General features: G+C 35.6%; 2 protein-coding genes across 5 annotated transcripts in view; both read right to left on the minus strand.

Annotated features, from left to right (window-relative positions):
• Positions 1–14,610, minus strand: part of LOC108052495 (calcium uniporter protein, mitochondrial) — a 49,655-nt gene extending 35,045 nt beyond the window's left edge. Inside the window, exons 1-3 of one of the 4 annotated variants that reach the window (XM_044457610.1) lie at positions 14,455–14,610; positions 13,437–13,699; positions 890–1,004 (exon numbers count right to left, since the gene is read on the minus strand). In XM_044457610.1, the coding sequence (XP_044313545.1) occupies positions 890–1,004; positions 13,437–13,547 (226 nt within the window). In that variant the 5' untranslated portion in view covers positions 13,548–13,699; positions 14,455–14,610. The other 3 variants (XM_044457612.1, XM_044457609.1, XM_044457611.1) reach the window with 3 other exon arrangements.
• A 1,505-nt stretch (positions 14,611–16,115) lies between these two features.
• LOC108054026 (bifunctional heparan sulfate N-deacetylase/N-sulfotransferase) overlaps positions 16,116–19,929 on the minus strand; it is a 68,443-nt gene continuing 64,629 nt past the window's right edge. Inside the window, exons 5-6 of the mRNA XM_044458293.1 lie at positions 18,777–19,129; positions 16,116–17,591 (exon numbers count right to left, since the gene is read on the minus strand). Of these exons, the coding sequence (XP_044314228.1) occupies positions 17,489–17,591; positions 18,777–19,129 (456 nt within the window). The 3' untranslated portion in view covers positions 16,116–17,488. The remainder of the gene's footprint in view (positions 17,592–18,776; positions 19,130–19,929) is intronic.

Consider the following 19,929-nt stretch of genomic DNA (forward strand, 5'->3'; position numbering starts at 1 on the left):
ATTAGAAAGGGGAGAGGAATTTCGTTGCTTATTCAATTATTATTACATTTTAAGCAATTAAAGTATGCTTTTGCAATGATTTGCCAATTAAGATATTATATGTTGTTGGCAAGATATTATTATTATGCAGTATTTATCAGATTATGATTCGAATCTTTCAAAAATAAATGTCTTACCATTGCCAGTTTTCTTTTTAGTTTTCTTCCTATTTAGTAACAATTTCTTCTTTCTTTTTCTTTTCTTGAATGGATTCAGTTTACCTTAGGATGGTAAAATGTTTTAAAATATAATTTTAATTGAAAACAAACTTACATAATTCTCTTTTGGAGTGAGCTATCTCTTTATCATGAGCCCTTATTAATAAATTATCTTTAATTTTTCGTCGGTGTTTAACTTTTTGTGTTCTTTTCGCCAATTTTTTTGTTTTGTTTACGACACTTAAATCTTGCTCTAGGTTTTTTTTACTTTTGGCTTGAGATTTTTCTCTTAAGCTTTTAAATTTTTGAATTCTTGCTGTTAAATTGGAAGAGTAATCTGACTTTGGAGTAGGTTTTTCCTTGCTTACATCTGTTTCAGCTAGTTCTTGCTCTTTACTGGAATTACTATCTTCGCCAGGGGGTGAAAACTCTTTAGATGTTAAGGCGCTTTTTTTGTTCTTAAACACATATGGATTGGTTTTCGATTTATTTTCTTTCGCTCTTCGATAAGCTTCAGCTTGCTCATTCACATGCTGACTTGAACTGTGACCTGCGATTAGAATGATTGATAAGCTTACACTTAGACCCTCCCACAAGGTTGTCAAATCCAATCAGTTATTCGCATTAAAGGAAAATATTTACGAAATATTCGCAAGGTAAATATCTTCCCGATTTCCCAGATTCCCACTCACCTCCCGTCGTCGGTTTTTTATGCTTGTCCGACTTCTTGCCGCCGCTCGTCTCGTCATCCTCCGCCGTGGATGCGAAGCTTCTGTGCTGCTGGAGCTCATGACCTGGCCGTAAATGCTGTAGAAAGAAGGAGAATATTTGCAAATTAACATTAATGACTCTATTTCGCATTATTGATTGTGGCTTTTATAGCCCAAAGGTCTGGTAAAAAGTACTCAGTGGCAAGATAATGCATATGTGGGGTAAATTATTATAAGCCTACGCCATCTTAACGTATAACCATATCATTACTGTGCGTGTGGGAGTGATTCTAAGGGTGTGTACCTTAGGGTGAACCTTCTCTTAAGGTTAAAAATAATATTGCAGATAAAAACAATTAAATCTTAAATTTATTATTCTCGTATTAAAGAGATTAAATCTATCATAATCATATGCATTTTGGTATTCCAACACAAATACATGAATAGTTAAAAAAAAATTCCAAAGCAAACAACAAACATAATAAGAAATAAAATGTAATGTATTTAGAATTAGTAAAATAAAAAATAATTTTATTGCATTATATTTTGTTTATTGTTTGCCTTAGAATTTTTTTTTCAGAAAATTTCGCTTCAAGTTCATCCCAGCTTACATAGTACATTCCTCAATATACTTAGTAAGTCCCCCATCCCCACCATTCCCATCATTTTAGACTGGCATTCCTTGCATGTTTCAGCCCTACCTAATTAAGTTAAAATGCTCCCTAGTGAAATCACGTGCTCTCCATAACGAACGACAAGGACGCCAGCAAACTGGCACTCAAAACAAAAAAAATAAAAGGAGAGGAAATGGGGAAATGGAAAATGGGATGCGTAAATACAGTTATTGTTAGGACACCCCGATTCTGAGGGAGTTTGTGTGGCTTTAACCCATAACCCGGTCTACGTCTGCCACTTTTCTTTCACAACTTTTTTGTATGTGTCTCAATCTGCCGGCAACGTTGCGTATGAGTAATCACACACGCACACACACAAAGACTCGAGGGAGGACACAAATGGGCAAAGGAAATCGAAACCGTAACCGTTTACCTTGTCATTTTACCAACAAAACCAGTCAGGACTTTAGGGAGGATTTAAAAGTTGAAAAATAGTTGAAATTAAACTTTTAACAAGACAAAACATTCGAACTAAAAATATATAATAACGATTTTTAGTTCGCACTAAAGGTGTACAAAAACAACATACATTTTTAAAAGTTGACATTAGATTAATGTCTCTCTCAAAAAAAATTTTAAATTGGTTTGGGAGTAGGAAAAAGTTGTAAAAATTTAATGTGACCACAAACTTAAAGAGACTTAAAGGTAAAATCATAACGACATATTTAGCTGTACTTAGTCAACAAAGCAAGAAAGGTTTAAAAGGCATTTCAGCTAAACCAAGAAAGATTGTTACAAAGTTAAGCCATGCCTCACAGTTATCTTTAAAGTAATATTTAAATTCAACAACAAGACCCATTAATTATACTTTGAAAATATGAAGTTTAAAATCCATTCCGACATTTTAATTTCCTTTAGTTATTCAAAGTCACAAACAAAAATTTATACAAACCGACCTCGCAGTTTAAGCTTGTGCTTGAAAATATAAAATAACATTGCATAATTTTGGGTGCAGCTGTCAATGTGTGTGTGTTTGTATGGGAGAGCATAAAGATATATGCATACGTTTAGATCCGAGCAGGGAATTGCGACTTTTCTCATATGGTATGCACGTGTTGTGCGCCGATTTCAACTTTTACTGATTGGATTTCACGCTCGACTCCAATCAGGCGCTTCAATAATTCAGGCCCTCTCGAACGTGTTTGAAAAATGTAACAAAATCAAATGTTTCCCACGAGTAATTGAAATTTAAATGGAAAATAAATTCCACAGAAACGCCCACGCAGTTCGTAGATCAAATTTTGTTGGCTGCTTTTCCGCAGAAACTTCGGTGATTTGTTGCCGCGCATTATTGATGGACTTGGGGGACAATGACGATGCCATGGAACATTTCTGACAGTTGGTCAGACTTTCTTTCACAGACCGCACACAAATCGAGTTTGGATGATGGGACACTGGCGGAGCTGGAGGGCAGAAGTAAAAGTTATGACCCCCGACGAGCTGTCAGCCAGCATCAAATGTTAAAAAGTTGCCCCACAGGCATTTGCAGTGAAGCAAATGAAACATTAGGCGGCACATAAATTTAACAAACTCCGACAGACACAGAAATCCAAGTTCCGCCCGAGAGTATGCCACTTTCTCGGGGCAAAAGTTTTTACGATCGTCCAAATAAATTGAAATCGTAGCTCAGCTTAGCTCAGCTTTACCCTGAGATGAAAATGAAAATGTAATTTCATAAATTACACCTGCTGTTTTTGCCGGGGTGTGATATATATTGTGAAAGTTGTGACCGCAACTTGAGTCGAATCATGCTAAGTTAATTTGTGCTGTGGGGCAGCTTTAAAAAGTGAAGGGGACAGCAGTATGCAAACATCAACATCCTTGGCCCTTGCCTGCGACATGTTGCAGCAATTGTCTCTTAATGAGCCCGACAATGTGGCCACGTGCGGCGCTCAGCCTAAGCTCAACGAAAAACAAGACGGCACACAGGACTCGCCAGGACAAACATGAAGGCAGGACAAAAAGGCTCTCAGAATAGAGGACAATAAGTGGAGGGTCGGGGCCATAACAATAAACAAAGACGAGCCGAGTGGATGTCTCTGGGTTCCTCAAATCTTTTTCGTCTGGAATTCACCAAAAAAGCCAAAAAAAAAGTCTCCCTACATTAGAGATAAAAATAAAATTTCAGTGGTTCGTGTAATTTGCATAACATTTCCATTTCTCTCAACTTGCAGAGATCGTCTCCTGCATGTTCGAAATTACTTTTCATATTTCAAGGCAGGCTGAACAACTTAAAGAGAAACTTTAAATTGAAATTAAAATTCTTGAGGCATACAATTTTCTTAATCACTAAAGGTATCTTAAAAATGTTCGGTAATATACTACACAATTAAGGATGATAAGGTAAGTTCATTGTTAAGAAATAGAAATCATTATTTTTCAAAACTAGCTTTCATATTAAAACATATTCCAAAAAGTTTTCCCGAGAGAAATGAAATTAGAATGTCGCTTAAAACTACCATAACAACTTAATTTCTTTGAACATTTTGATCTCCTTTTTAGTACTCTGACATGTTAGGCCCATTTCAAGAGTATAAAAACTTTGAGAAATTTCTTTACGCATTTGTAAATTGATTAAAATTGAATTTTAAGGACCCCTCGCAAATAATTTAGCATGTGAAGTTCCCGGTTCAGGAAGTCATGCAAGCTAAAAAGTTGTAAGACAGGAGAAACCCTAGTCAACCACTCCCCTTTCAGCCCTTTGTTCTTGGCCAACAAAGTCGCGTGTCAAGTGCTGCATTGTCGGGCATCTAGCCAAGAATAACATGCCGCGATGCATATTGTTCTTTATGCGTTTGATTGTCTCTGAATGAGCTCGTTAAGTCTAGGCAAACGGAATAATGAATTCCCATCAAAGCAATTTGCCGGAGCTGGTGATATGCAATTGAAGTTTCGCGCACAGACTCTTTTATAGCTCGTAAAAGAAGAGGTCTATCGCAAAGCAATTTATTATTATGAAATTGAGACTGTCGGCAATGAATCATAAAAATAATACGAGTGAGAAAATCACCGAGGAAATTAGATAAATAAAACGACATCAAAGGAGAAAGGCGAAGACAGGATAAACCTTAAGGAAAAATACCCGTAACATCTCAAGCCACTTCGATAAATTTCTATAAATATGTGAAAGAAAAAGCAGAGAGATAACTAATAAATTAGACACATGTTCACAGCAGGCAAGAGATTTTTTGTCGGTTTTATTTTTTCATTGGCAGAGTGAATAGATTTGCCAGAAAAGATTTCTGCAAGTAAATATTTAGCTGAGAAAAAACAGAGCAGAATAGATAAACAAGTTGGGGAGCACAAACATATACTCACACATTGACTATCAAAAATCATCAGATACAGAGAGAGAAATATTGAAGAGACAACCCAGACAGACTAAAATTAGTGTGCGCGCCGCGTACATATTGATAAAAATACGCACATCCTATAGATACAAAGATACACACAGCCCAAACGAAAATAGACAGTTTTTTGTCTCAGAAAGAGTGCCAAACGCTGCCAGAAATTTGTCACAGATCTCATAATTCATAGTTAAAGAAAATTCGGTTAAAAGTAGACATATGCCTGACATTCTAACTGACTTGAATGTGACTGTAAAAACAAGAAAATAAATGTGTCTGAAAGAAGTTTGCTAGGCAATTTCATCTCCCTGTCCCTTAGGAGTTGGCCAAAAATGAGCTTTATATGCCCATTTGTAAGCGTTTTACTTCAGTTTAAATGCATGCTGTCATGTGGGAATTGTCTGGGCCTTCTAGTTAAATTCATTTAAATTGCGTATACGTAATATTACGACAGGCCTCTGGGCTGGTTTGTTTATTCAGCCAATTTTGTTAATGGAAATTCGCCTGAAGTAAATGAAAGAATTTCATTTTATTCATCGATTCCATTAAAAGTGAATTAGCTAAGTGTTGTAAGTAAAAGAAGAAATACATGTCACTCTCACGCAGTTAATTAATAATACACGGGTAAAATGAACTTCGAGTTAATTAAGCTTTAATTATAATTGGAAAAGGTAATAAGGGGGAGTGAAAAATCCCACAAGGATTACACGGTCACATATTTACACCCTCTGCTCTGTGCTACCTTTATTTGCCCCCAAGTTGGCCAAGCGAATTTCAATTACAGATATTCCATATTCAGAGAGTCTGTGGCGTGCCCCCATGTGATGGACTGCCATCAGTAAATAATGCACATGAAAAAGCAATGTACATCGACCAGAATGAAAAGGAGTTTGGAAAAAGCTGCAACAAATTGAGCCACTAAAAGCTCGGTCCATTCAATACAAAGCTCAACAAAACAGGAAACCATAAACTTGTGGGTTAACCACACAATATTTTCTTGCACATCCAGCAATCAGGATCTGAGGAGGCTAGGGTAAACATAAAAACAAACTCAGTAATTGCATTACTCACTCAAAATAATGGCTCATTAACCCGCGGGCCAATGTACACGAAATGGTAGCTGCTCGACTTTAATTAGTGACTACAATATTCACCTAAGAACCGTCAGTCTTCACTGGAGATGAAGTTTTCCAACAAAAATGCACAAAGCAAACACGTTCGCCTGGCAAAAAATTGCTTTCTTACGTAAAATTTTCTCCACCTCTCTTGTAAGCCAAACTAAAATCCATCTGCCAACGCTCCAAAAAACATGTTCCCTTAAAGGACCCTTCACACTTCCACCCAAAAAGGGTGTGTGTGTGTGGTTTTTCTTTGAAATTATCTTGGCCATGTGCATGTGGTATATTCAGGACATAACCTTGCCAGGCGAGAGAGCGTGGGCAATTTTAATTTTAATACAATTAACACTCACAAGAGGCGATAAAAAAGTCTCAGTGAAAAAGGGACGGCTGCGGGCCACGCCCCAATGCTTATCAGAAAACCCCGAGGCCACATCCCATTCTAATTAGTAGGCGACAAAAAAGCGCCAACGGAAACCCAACCGCATGTTGAGTGCTCCATTTAGTGTAAACCGCATGAAAACAACATTATGCAGTCCCTTTTTTATGGCTAAAATAAACTAGAATGGCGAAAACAAAAAGCAGGAATTTTACAAGGACTTAGCTGCGTTTATTGAATGTCCTTTTTTAATGGACACGCTATGATCTATTTATGTTAAAATATACAACAAAATTTAAACAAACCTTGAAGGTTTTTAATAACATCCTTTAATGGACACACAGTGTTGTATTGATTGTTGTTATTTTCAAAGCCTCAAATATTTAAGGTATTATGTATGGCATTAGTAATTATTAAAACAGTTGCGTAAATATAAAGTATCCATATTATAGGACACAACAAATTAAAAATTAAAAACATTTAAATAAGTCTGAAAGCTTTTATTTCCCTTTTAACATTATTTTTTAACTACACAAATTTTGCTTTCATAATATTTATTAGTTAGTACGTTGCAAATATGTTAACTGGAATATATTATAATTATTTATATAAGTGTGGGTAAGTGTAAAACCTCAGACTTACACAATTTTAGTAGCTAAGTAACATACTCGCATTTGTTATTTAAATCCCTCCTTGCCAGCCGTGTGACAAACTAAAGTGCTTATTATGGAAACCCTTACCCAGAGTAGCACACCAAAAGCAAATTTATGTAGCTCATTTTTGAGGCAAACGCGCTTCGCCTGTGGAGCGCAACGAAAATTTGCATATAATAGGAGAATTTGCGCCTTCAAAACCCGGGGAAGAGACAACAAAAACAGCCGAACCGAGAGCAGCTGACACTCAACTCCAGTCGGGTGACTTGGGAATCTGGGACCAGAACTCACCCGTAGAGCCTGCGATGCGGCCTGAATTAATAACGAACCTTTTATGCGGTACACCCTGGCCGGGTGCCCAGGCTCGCCTTTGTTTGGCCTTTAAATTGTCTAGAATTTATTCAAAGATTGGTCCAAAGATAGAGTTCTGTAAGTGGCCAACGCCGCAAATATTTGCCAAATAAATTAGCAGCCACTTGGCTCTGTTTGTGCAACGCATTTGGGAGTCAATACATTGAATTAAAATCAGTGCATAAACAAAATATGCGAGTGGCTTTCCACGGAATTACGCTGACAACATTGAGTTATTTTATGGCGCAGGTCAATCGCAATCGGGAAATCTTCCCCTGAATGCTTTAAATTGAATTGGGTGCTTTATAAATTGAACAAATAATTTATTTAAGCAGAGTGGTGGTCGCGTGGCCTCGCCTCGTCAATCGAATTATGTATTAAAAATTCAGCGACTGAGAGTGCTGATAAGTACTATCAAAAATAAAAATGCTACAAATTGATAACAAACACTGGGTAAATGTTAGGTGGATTCTCCCCTGGCGCTTACAGTTTAACCTGCACTGTAAATAGTTTCGGAGATTGGATTACAAGTGCTCGCCGAAAGGGGAAAAGGACTGGAGGGCAAATCAGATACAGAGAGGGCTTTTGGCCACTTGTATCTTTGAGGTACACATACAACCCAGCTCAGTGCAGCGTCATTAGATAAACATCAAAGCGAACATTGAAAGCGACTAGTTGCGGGGGATTCGAGTGGGATGGGGTTTATATGTGTGGTTTATATGTGTGGTTTACATGTGGGGTGTTTATATGGGGTTGCTCCGCAGTTGGCGCCCTTGTCGACAGCAGAAGTCAAGTGCAGGAGAAATGGCCATAATACGCAAAGGCTAAGATAGCTAAAGTTATATTACCATGGCTACTAGGCGGAAAACTGGGAACGATAAACATAAATATGAATACACTCTGATTTCAGACAGCATTAAACACAATTTATAAATTATAAAAGAAATTTGTCTGAAAAAGAATATGTCCTAATTAACACGAACTTACTAAGCCTAAAATTTTATTTAAAATACAAATCTGATTAAAATTTGCATGACAATATTGATTAAGGCAAAGACTTATAAATTAATAGTTAAAGATCCTAAACAAATTTTTTAGAAATTTCTCTGTGCAATGTAAGTCAAAACGTCAAACAAATTGTAAACGCCTTAAATAATAATTAAATTTAATTAATAAATAATCTTAATTTTTTTAAAGATATATAAGTTCAACCTGTGAGTTGATTAACAAAAAAATATTTATTTATTAAGATTATATATTTAAGGATATGGTAACACTAATATATACTTTTAGATCATACAATTTACTGAAGTTTTAAATTTAAAAATGCCTAAAATATTTAATTTAATCTATATCCATCTTATAAAAAAAAAAGTTATTTTCCAATTTTGTGAACTACTTTTAAAATATTTTCTAAAAGTGTAAGTATTATGAATGGCCAAAAGATATTAACGCAGTTAGCAATTTGTCGGTTGAATAATATTACGACCAAGTTATGCCGTTTATTTCGGAGGCATAACTTTAAGTTCTGCTGATGAAGCGACAGCGACAGCTCTAATGAGGGCTTGCTAGTTTGCGACATCAGCAGAGCACCCGTTGCCGCCCCCTCCCTCGTCGGTTTACGATAGCTTTAATTACGCGTATATCCTCGCCCGTCCTCTTCTCCGAATATCCCCGCAATCTGCACGCTTTGCATATATGTATGCAAATGTTTTTGCAACGTCTGGTTGGAAAATTTGCTTTTCGGTTTTCTCTGATAGCTAGGCAAAGATTTTGCAGCGCTGATAAATGTGCGAAAACGTGCACAAGTTTGCAAGGAAAATCCCTGGGGAAAAGAATAATAAAGAGGGTGAGTGGGTGTAACGCAAAAGCCTGCTCTATAATATGCAGATTTTCTGCTCTTTAACTGTTTGTGTATGGGTTAAGTCGAATGTTTTTAGGAGACTTTAAGGTAAAAGCCGCGGAAATTTGCTGATCAAACAATAGTTGATAGTATTTAAGAAGGAGATTAGCTAAAGTCTAGAAATAACTGCTGATAAGTTAAGTGCTTTACTGTGCTCTAACAGACGCAGAAAACTTGTTGGAACTTTGACTTTGTTAGGAATTAGCAGGAAAAACTTGCGATTAAGGTTGAGCAAGTCTTAAAAAGATTTAAATAAAATTGAAGGACAGAAGAGCTATTCACCCTAGCAAGTATTTATGAGAATCTTTCCCTTTATAAATGTATAAAATAAAATAAAAAATTACAAAAATTTCTTGAATTATTTTAAATGACATTAATGATCTTGAACCCGGTCAACATTTAAATGTTTTTAACAAATATAGGCGGGATTTGGCAAACGTGACATAAAATGTAATCGAGGTCGTTCGCTTTAAATTAAAAAGTTGAAATTCCAACTTGATTTGAGGTTTGTGTTTTTTGGTTTTCTTTCCAAAGTGTGTAGTTTTAAGAATATAATGTGGATTTTTCTTAGTGCACCTGCTGAGCTAAGCTAAAACCCATGAAAAGTGTGCAGGAAATGTGTAAAAACTTCCACAGCTAAAAAGTGAATTTTAAGTATCACTTACTAAGCCTGATATAATAAGCGGATTTGGTAAAAAGTCCCATATACCACAGCCACACGACTATAAGCCCTGGCTTTAAGTTGCTGACCCTTTGCTGCATTATGTGCAACCTGCGCAGGTTTGCTTTGGATATGATGAATTCCATTTGCATAAATACCGCGTTGTTTTCGTTTGCCGGACCATCGGGCTTTATGCATGCATGTCTGTGTTCATTTGCACACTGCCAAACAGAGATGCACAAATAAAGCCGGTTCCAAAGCCTGAATCATGGCACTCGTGTATTTAATCAAATATCAATTGATCGCACATCGGCCCCTTTAAAAACCATTGTTTACCGGGAGAGAAATTTTCTGTTTACCTACAATCGCGGTTAATCATCAATGTTTTTTATTATTAAGAAACGAGTATTTTAATAAAATACATTAATAATAAATATGTTTTAAAATTACATATCCAAAATATTTAATACAAATCTCAAAGAATTGAAAATGTCTAAATATTGGATTCAATTAAATCTTTTTTAATTTAGAATGATAAACAAAGTCATCCTTTTTTATTGGTAATTGAAGTTTAGTTTTGTATTATTTTAACATTATAACATTTCATACAAAACTATTCTTGTTATTTAAAACTTTATAGCGAAACAATTTGTGAAAACTTTTGAAATTGAAAAATAATTGTATAATTGGTTTGAATTATATTCTCCCAATTTTTCAAGAACAATAGCGAAGCTAACTATTATTTCAACTGTCACTGTTCTGCATATAAGTACATATATTTGTGTGTGTGCCACGCCCCAGGAAACAGGAATGTAGCAAAACAAATGGCAACACAATGCAAAAAAGCCAAAATTCGAGAGCAAGCCAAAAATCCCATTGAAAAGGAAATGTCCGGGAGAGACAGCTGGAGGGGGAGGAAATGGAAGGGGAGTTGTAACAACACACGTTCTGTGTCTATGTCTTTTTGTGTGCGAGTGAGTAAGTGTGTAGTGTGCGGCAGACCAAATGGCGCCAATAAAAGTTTTTGTTCCCTACAAAAACCCAAAAAATTGGGCAGAGGTCTCCCCAAAAAATGGCACAAATCCCCTGGACTTTATTTATTTTTTCGAACGCCCATTGATTTAAAGTGCAGAGAAAAAATTGGAGCGTGATATGGTGACACCATGACACGTTAAGATGCCAAGATCCCGAATCCGGGTCAAGAAGTTTCCTAAACATTTGAGCTTGACAATCAATGTTGTCGCCTCTCTTATCATTTCTGTTACTTTTTCTATTTGCTTTAATCAGCTAACACAAAGAGCTAAAAAAAACAAATGCAAATTGAGACAGACACTCGTACGTACAAAAAGTCGAGCAAATAACCTGCAAAAAAGTAAATAATCCCGGTACAAAATATATCCCCCTTTTTTTTCCCCCACCAACATCGCTTTTGTTTGGCCCGCTCTCTTCACAAATAAAAAAGCTTAAAAGCCGTCCGCTCTTGCCGACTCTTGAACTGAGCAAATAACGGCGTATTTAATCATTTCGTATGCAAATCGAGTTTGTCATAAAAGAAATAGTAGAATACATGCCGGTTAAAGGCGCCTCTCAGTTACAGTGGAACGTCTGTCACACAAACTTTTATCGTGGTAGAAAAAATTGATAATAATCATAATGTTTCTGATGAACCAAAACTCATTTTTTAAGAGATATTTATTGTTTATTAAACCATTTAGAATATTCCTGATATTCATATTTTAAAAAAATATTTAAAAATTTAATACCACGTTTTCATTAATATTCCAATTGTTATATACAAAGTTATATTTTTTAAAAATATGTATGAAGTTATTTTTAATTTAAGAATTTTGTATATTATGAATGAAGTATTAACATAAAAGCTCCAAATATAATTGGAAATTTTTGAGATATTAAAGTATTTTAAATACTTTTAAAAATGGTTTGTACTCGGAATATATGTGTATTTAAAACTATCTCTACATCTTACATTTCATAATTATTAGAGTGTTTTTCAAACGTTCTTAGAGGAATTTTACTGTGTTTTGAATGTACTTTCATCTCAGTAGCTTTTGTTGACTCACTTGGCTTAGTTTGAAATGAAACTGATAAGCAGAGATGTGTTTTTGTTATTGTAGGACAATTAAAATCAGTCCCGGCATCATTGAAGTGAATCATCTTATAAAAATTAATTAAATCAGTGACCTACAGTTTTATGGGCATTAGGATGCCATAGCGAGTGCTAATTGTTCAATACTTCTCTCTCTCAAAAAAATGACCACAATCACTCATCTATGAACACACCTCCCCCTTTACCGACCCGCCCCCTTCTATCATGTCATGTGATGATAAACATTTCTGACAGCTGTTTTTGTTGTTATTGCTTTGGCCTTTTTTCGCGCAGGTGCAAAAGCAACAACAACAAGAAACGGAGCTTGTAACTTATTCACCGGGAGAGAGAAAAGGAAAGAGCGTAGGAGAGTAAAAGATGGAGAGAGTAAACTCCAAATGAAGTTTGCACCGCCAAAAGGGGAGAGAGAAAGAGCTTGGATGAGAGCCATATGTATGCCAAGTAGATATGTAGGCATATATTGTATTTTCGGACTGGTTCTTTGCATAAATTTTAATAATTTTGAAACACAAAATGTGCCTACACATAAGAATATGGACAACGAACGCATGTTGGGTGTTTCTATATAACTATGTATGTGAGTATTCTGAATTATATCTGTGTTCAGACAGTTGTAGTCAGATTTATAGGACTTACTAACTTAAACGAATTCCTTCAGATAATTTTTAAACCACCTACAAAATATTTGTATAAAATATATTTATAAAAAACAATTGTTTATTTTTAGGATAAATTTCCCCGGCATGAGACCCTAATCTATCTTTGACCTAGTAAGATATTTTAGGTCTTATTATATTAACGTTTTAATATATATTTTTCTCAAATACAATTTGAAAAAGATGGTAAGCTATAGGGCTTCACATCTCACGACTTGAATGGGTTTATATCTTTATTTTAAAATGTATTGTAATACTAACATTCACAATTTAACAATGTTTACTTTTTAACCTTTTTCCTATCTTAACTTTTAAATTAGTAACTATCTTATCTATATAAAAGTTTTAACTACCAACTACATGAAACTTCTTACATTGAAATCAAAAACGGTCCTACACACTTTTTATTAATTATGAGGTAATAAACTTTTCGTTCAAATTTTCTGTGATTCACCTGCTTAGAGGTATTGTTTTAACCGCTGCTGTAAGCACGCGCTTGTTCACAAACATAAAACAAGTGCGTGTATTTTTATAGATCCGATACGGCGGCGACAGCTGCTCCCCTGGAGCGCGACTTCCCCAGATAGTATTCGAAAGTATCCCTATACTATATATGTATGTATGTAGGTACTTTGTGCATGCATATGTTTAGTACTTACCAGGGCAAAGGTCGTGACGGGGGCCAAGCGAAGGGCGAGACTTCGATGGGTGGTCGAGGGGCGCAGGAACAGCTTGAAGGCGCTGACCATGGCAGCCCTATTTCTGGACATGATTCTCGGAGTTAACTGGAACTGGTTCTACAGCTGGACGCACACAGCACACCGAATACTCTCTTCTTTATTCTTTTCGAAGGTCGTGAATCACAAAAACACCGGTTATAGAGGGTAAATAATGAGTAATGTTGAAACTCTGGAACTTGTGGCTTTTGATACAAAATAAACTCAAAATATAAATAACACTGGGAGGCTTTTCACGATTTTTCACTCAGAATCAAATTTGGAAATTTTTTGGACGATCCGATAATTTTTTATTCGCACCGAAAACTTCAGCGATGCCTCTTTCATTCTTGTGGATTTTAAAGGCACCGTTAGAGTTTTCCGAAACTGACAAACTCGACCAAATAGAGCTCACGATAAATAATCAAAATAGACCAACATAATTTTTTGTCACTTAACATTTTAATATGATTTATGATTATTTTTGATTGCTTAAACAAACGTAAGTTGTGAAACGGAAAATGCAACAAGCCGCAAATAACAATAAAAACAACAAAGAACGGCGCCAAAAAGAAAGATGGGGATATTTTGCAGAGATGGGGGAAAGAGAAATTACCGGTTTTATTAGCGAATTTTCTTTAGCTTTTCATACGCGGCACATGGGATAAACCCAGACGATTAGCACTCGGAATAGAAATATATATGGAAAGATATATATTCTGGCAATTTTTAATTGGCCAGGCGGCGTTTTAGTGGGCTTTTCGCTCTCTCTTTTTCTCTTTGCACTCTCTTTGCCCCAAACTATTTTTTTATTATAAGCCGGCTATAAGAACACGCGATTTTACTATTATTTTCTTTTTGCAACTATGTACTTTCTTATTTTCAAGTACCTGTTAGCACGTGCTATTTTTATCGTGCTACAGCTATCTAGTTAAATATTAAATAAATAAAAAGTGGTTACGATTCAAATCCGACGCGCCAAGCATATATACCGTTGTATTTTTTAAATAAATATATATATATTTTTATAAATATATTTTAAGAATGAAGTATTTGAATTTCAATATTTAAAGTTATCAACAAAATTAAAAAACATTGACACCCAACAACCGACACGAGCGAAAGACAAAAATGAACTAACGCCGCTATAATATACCGCCCGGATCATAAATACCTAAATAATACTTCTTGATAAACAACAACAGTAAAAATAATAATATTAAAATATACCATCAAAAATACTATAAAAAGGTTTATGTATTTGCTAATTATATAGCGGCAACTTAAACCGTACCATGATGTACTTACAACGTTTCGGCAAGTCCGTGAAGATTTAAATAAGTCGCGGTAAATTGAGAAATGTTATCAAAAAACATTGTTGTCGTTCATACGGAACGATCGTCCCATCGGCAAAATGATCAGTGCAAACAAAAAAAAATGATTTGGAAAGCGTTATATTTAAAGCTATTAAACTAAGCAAATGAATTGCATTTAAATATACGCCGTATGGTACTACGAAAAATATGTTACAGCTATCGGATAAAGACAATTAGCGTTTTCAAACTTGATCAAGAATATAAATACTTAATATAGTCTGAAATGTATCCTTTCCTGAGTTACAAATTGTGGGCAAAATTATAAATTCTGCAAGGTTATATTCAACCTATTCTTCGGATACTAACTTTTTTTTTTACATTCCTAGATTTTTAATTTAATATAGGCCAGGGGAAAATGTGCGACATGGGCCGCTCGCTGAAGCAGTTATTAAATTTTCTTAATTTAAAAATCAAGTGAGTGTACTAAAGTTTTAGTTCAGATCTAAGTAGTCGATAGTTTTGCAAATGACATGGCGAGTTATCGGCTTTTGACACCGTTGTCCCCGTGCGTCTCCGCTTTTAGTCCGTTGCTAAAAAGGGTGTCTCGGCTTTTAGTCCGTTGCTAAAAAAGGTGTCTCGGCTTTTAGTTCGTTGCTAAAAAAGGTGTCTCGGGCTTTAGTTCGCTTCTAAAAATCGGTGCCCTTGCTTTAGTTCCAAGCTATAAGTGTCCTCGCTTAATTTTTTGGTCTAAAGTTGAATTGAAAATTTAACTTTTTAAAAAACTTAATACAATCCGAAGTATAATAAATTTCAGATTATAATTAATTTTTTAATCAATAAACGGATTTAACATTTCTTAATAAGACAAGTCAACAATGATTAAATTAAATATATTACGTGGCATAAAAACCTTTTAAAAAGTATTAAGTGGCTGAAAACCAAAAAAACCTACAAAATTGTTGATCCAATTTCTAAACCATTTTTTTTTAAATCTTTGCTTTTACATTACATTTTATTATGTTCTTAAATTAAATTAATTATTATTGTAGAACTATACAACGAAAATAATTAAAAAATGTTTTCATAAATATAAATCAGTTAAAGAGATTTTTTTAATAAAAAAAAATCTTATTTATCTCAAAATATTTTGCTGGCCCAATGTGTGGCTTGAACAGATTTTTGAACTTAGCTTAACTTATTTTTGCCCAAATGTTTTGCTGGCCCATTGTGCGGTTTCAAACATTTTTGAACTTAACTCAATATCATTTTCCGATAGAGCTAAGTAACCAAGAAGAGAAACAACATATATTTTACACTTGCAATAATTTTCGCTTTTATTATTGTCGCATTACCAATCTAAACTTGAACTAGTTCTCATACATTTACGCATATATCCAACTATACAATAGAGCTTTGCTTAGTGCTGCGTTAAAAATACAACTAGAGTTTTACAGTTTTACATCGAGGCCTGTGACAAGCGCATTTTAAGTCTACTCACTAGGCTTAGGCTAAAAACATCTATAATACACTTAGGGGATAGAGGCAGCCTTATGCTTAACGTACTATTCCGATATACATATGTGTTTTGTATAGCACTCGTTAACTGCTGGAACGAACTTACACTTTTGGCATGGATTTAAAATGCTTAAAGTACACAGGAGTTTTCGCAGCTGCCATGTGGGTAGTAGTAGTTATGTGTTCTAGAGTTGTCAAAAGTTATTTGATCAAGTCTTTAGGATGCGGAGAGCTGAATCGGTGTCTGAGGTAATAACGAAAGTGCTGGATTATGCGTAAACTTAATTAGGCGCTTAATTCGCTATTATCAACTAATAAACATTAAACAACTAACAAAGCGCATTTATGCATTTATTCATGATGCCTCATGATATTATTTATGATAATTTATAATGCGCAAGCATCCACACACACGCCTATTTACACAACGTTCGCAGATAAACACACAGATACGCACTCATACACTGTACAACTTCAGCTGACAACTGCAGTTCCATTAATTAGCTGCAATAGCAACAAACAAAAAAGATTTATGCATGTTAAAAGCGACTAATTATGTTATTTTTTCCTTCTTAATTTATCTTTTTTCTACAGCAGCTGTTTTTAAGCTGTTTGTGAGCAGGGCCTTTTTTGCTATCCACTTTAGGCAAGAGCTTGCGAAACTGCTCTCCAATTAATTTTGGTTTTAAAAACGTGATTTAATTAATTCAAATAGGGAAAGGAAGTTTAAATTGCCTTAATAATTGTAAATTTAAATGATTTTTAAAAATGAAATCGACATGAGTTCAAGACATATTGACAAATTTAGAAATCAAAAATATTTTACTTTCACAATTAAACATTTTGCAATAATTAAACAATATGATCTCATATATTCAGTGCATTTTTATATTAAATTAGGCAAAATCAGACGTTAGATATATGACTCATAAAACATGCATTCGCAAAAGCTCGCCGAAAGTGAAAATTAGAACAGGTCTGATAGTTTTTCCTTTGAATTTCCGCCTCATTTTCGTCCTGTCAGTTGTGACGTCGTCGGTGCTGAGCGCTTTCAACATTTTCGGCCGCCAGATGCAGCCAATGCAACTGTTTCCTGAGTTTTGCCCGCAATTTGCGATACTTAATGCCTCCTATGCCGCCGCCAGCTCCTCCGAACAGCTGCTATCACGTGCCCGTGGACAGGTCGTCTTTGAGCCACTGCGGTATTGGCCGCGAGCCGAGCTTTTTGAGCAACTTCACCAGCGCCGTATTGTGATTCAGATAGTATCTGCAAGCGAACAAAAACAGAGAAATATTCCATCAGAAATGTGGTGCAATTAGAATTTCAAATCGCTCGGGTTTTGTCCCAAAGTCAGAACAAATATGCAGATCGACAGGGACTTATCTTCGCAGCCACTCTTTGTTAGCTAAGTTTTTGAATATTTTATTTCAGCTTCCTATCTTTTGAATTTTTTTGTGAACCATTTGAATTACTCAGAGCTCAAAAGAAGATTTGTGTGCGGGAATTTCGGCAAGTTGGTCTTGCCTTTGTAAAATGAAACAGAGGAAGATTGGCTTTTAAGCTGATCATCTAACTTAATAAAGATTGCATACTTTTATAATAACACCTCAATTTTATATAAAGGTTTTCTATGGTTAAGATATCTAAAAAAAACTCTATATATAAATATCTGCTTTTCATAAATAATATTTTTGAAATAAAATTATTTGGTTTTAAGCATTTTTCCAATGTCAATTATAAATTTTATATTAATAACTTATTAAAAGCTTTATAATAAAAAATAATGATGCTATTTTAATTAAGGAAATAAATCCAATCTCTATTCGTTATTTCCAAAATAAACTTCCTACTTTACAATTCCCATTCTACTAAACCCACATCCTGACATATTCTCGGGCTAACGTTTCACCCCATCATCATGAAATCTCGCCAGGAAACGAATTTCCTCAGCTTACAGGAACTTTTATTTGGCCAACTCCCCTGATATATTTTCCATTTACTCCAGTTGAATGCCTCACAAAGTAGTCCATCTGTCCATCTCCGTTTCCGTTTATTTTCCGTGTGGTTGTTGGCCTAGAAAAATTCCAACCAGCAAATCGTTTCCCTTGTCAACTGACAACAGCTGGCATACCAACGAAATCGCAGTACAGCAAAGTGCACTTTTAGCGGCCGCAAAGTGGCACATACCCTTCACACCAACAACAAAAAAAAGAAGAAAAAAAACCAAAAAGCGAGGAGTTTTGTCCCCACACCCATGCCCACATATGTTCATTAATCCTTCACTCAAAGCAGCTGCCTGGGTGCCGCTCCTTCGTCCTGTCTGTCCCAAATCACTCACACCACGCCCACGAGGACTGATGGCTCGAACTTTTCATGATTTTCCCACCTTGCCGGTTTTGGTTTGGTCCCTCTCTCTTTTTTTTTTTGAGTACGAATTTCGATTTTACTCACCGCTGCAACAGCTTGGCACTGCGCTCATCCATCGTCGGATACTGACGGCCCTTGGACTTTCCGAGGCATTTATTGCGCTTCTCGCTGACGGCCTGGCAGTAGAAGCCCTTCTTCACGTCGTATCGCAGGTGATTTGAATAATCGAGCAGCGGCTGGATTTTCAGGAAGCGCTGCAGCTCGTTCATCACATCGATGGGGTTCAGGCGCAACTGCTCGCCGTCGATGATGTGCAGCTGCTGGGCGGGATAGTAGGCCAGCCAGTGCTCCAAGTGCTGGGCGTACTTGCCGGGATTTAGGCAACGGTTGCGCAGATCCTTCAGCGCCCTCGGTGCCGAGTCACTTGCCGTTATGACCTGTTCAAGTGGTGCGGGGAGAAAACAAGGGAAATGGCGTTGAATCAGTGTTATTTTACGAATTTTCTCATATGCACCAAAAGAAATTGGACTATTTTCTAAGATAACAAAAATATTGACTCAAAAAACATGATGGGATAAGGATATAATTCTCTTAACGCACTTTAAAATCACTAAAGGAATTTTGAAACATTTTTTAAATTTACAAATAGTATTATAAACATCTTTAGGTACATCTTTTTAGTTTTTCCCTAGAAACTTAAGTCCACTTAGGCCAATATCTATTACTAATGAAGGATTTAATATTTAAATCAGTAGTTTTTTTAATGATATTTTTTTCTGCATCGAATAGTTAGTAAACTAACTCATTGTATGCTTATTTATTTTGTCGGAATACTTCGTGAATTCTTAATTCAAAGTGTATAATAAGTGGTGGAAGAGGCAGGGAGTGGCGAACGGGTTTTGAATGGCTATGCCTGGACCTGGACACATGTCAGAGCAAGCTGTCGGACTATTCTGAGGCATTTGTACATGTGTTAGTTGTGGGACAAGACCGGGTGCAAAGACATTTTCCGGCATGGAATTCAAATGAAATGTGCCAAACAATCAACGGAAGAAGCTGCAGGATGTGAGGCACCTACTTGCCACAATGGAGCAGCAGGTCCCACAAGTTGTTCGAATTAAAACAGGATTTTCCTACATTTAATTTGTTTTTGTTTGGTTTTTCTCGATTATCTTTTGAGGTGAACCCAAATGAATTTTCCTATTTGCTCAAATGTTTCTTTTCATTCTCCCCCACA

Source organism: Drosophila rhopaloa, unplaced genomic scaffold (assembly GCF_018152115.1).
Source record: "Drosophila rhopaloa isolate 14029-0021.01 unplaced genomic scaffold, ASM1815211v1 contig_163, whole genome shotgun sequence".
In the NCBI taxonomy this organism is placed as follows: domain Eukaryota; kingdom Metazoa; phylum Arthropoda; class Insecta; order Diptera; family Drosophilidae; genus Drosophila; species Drosophila rhopaloa.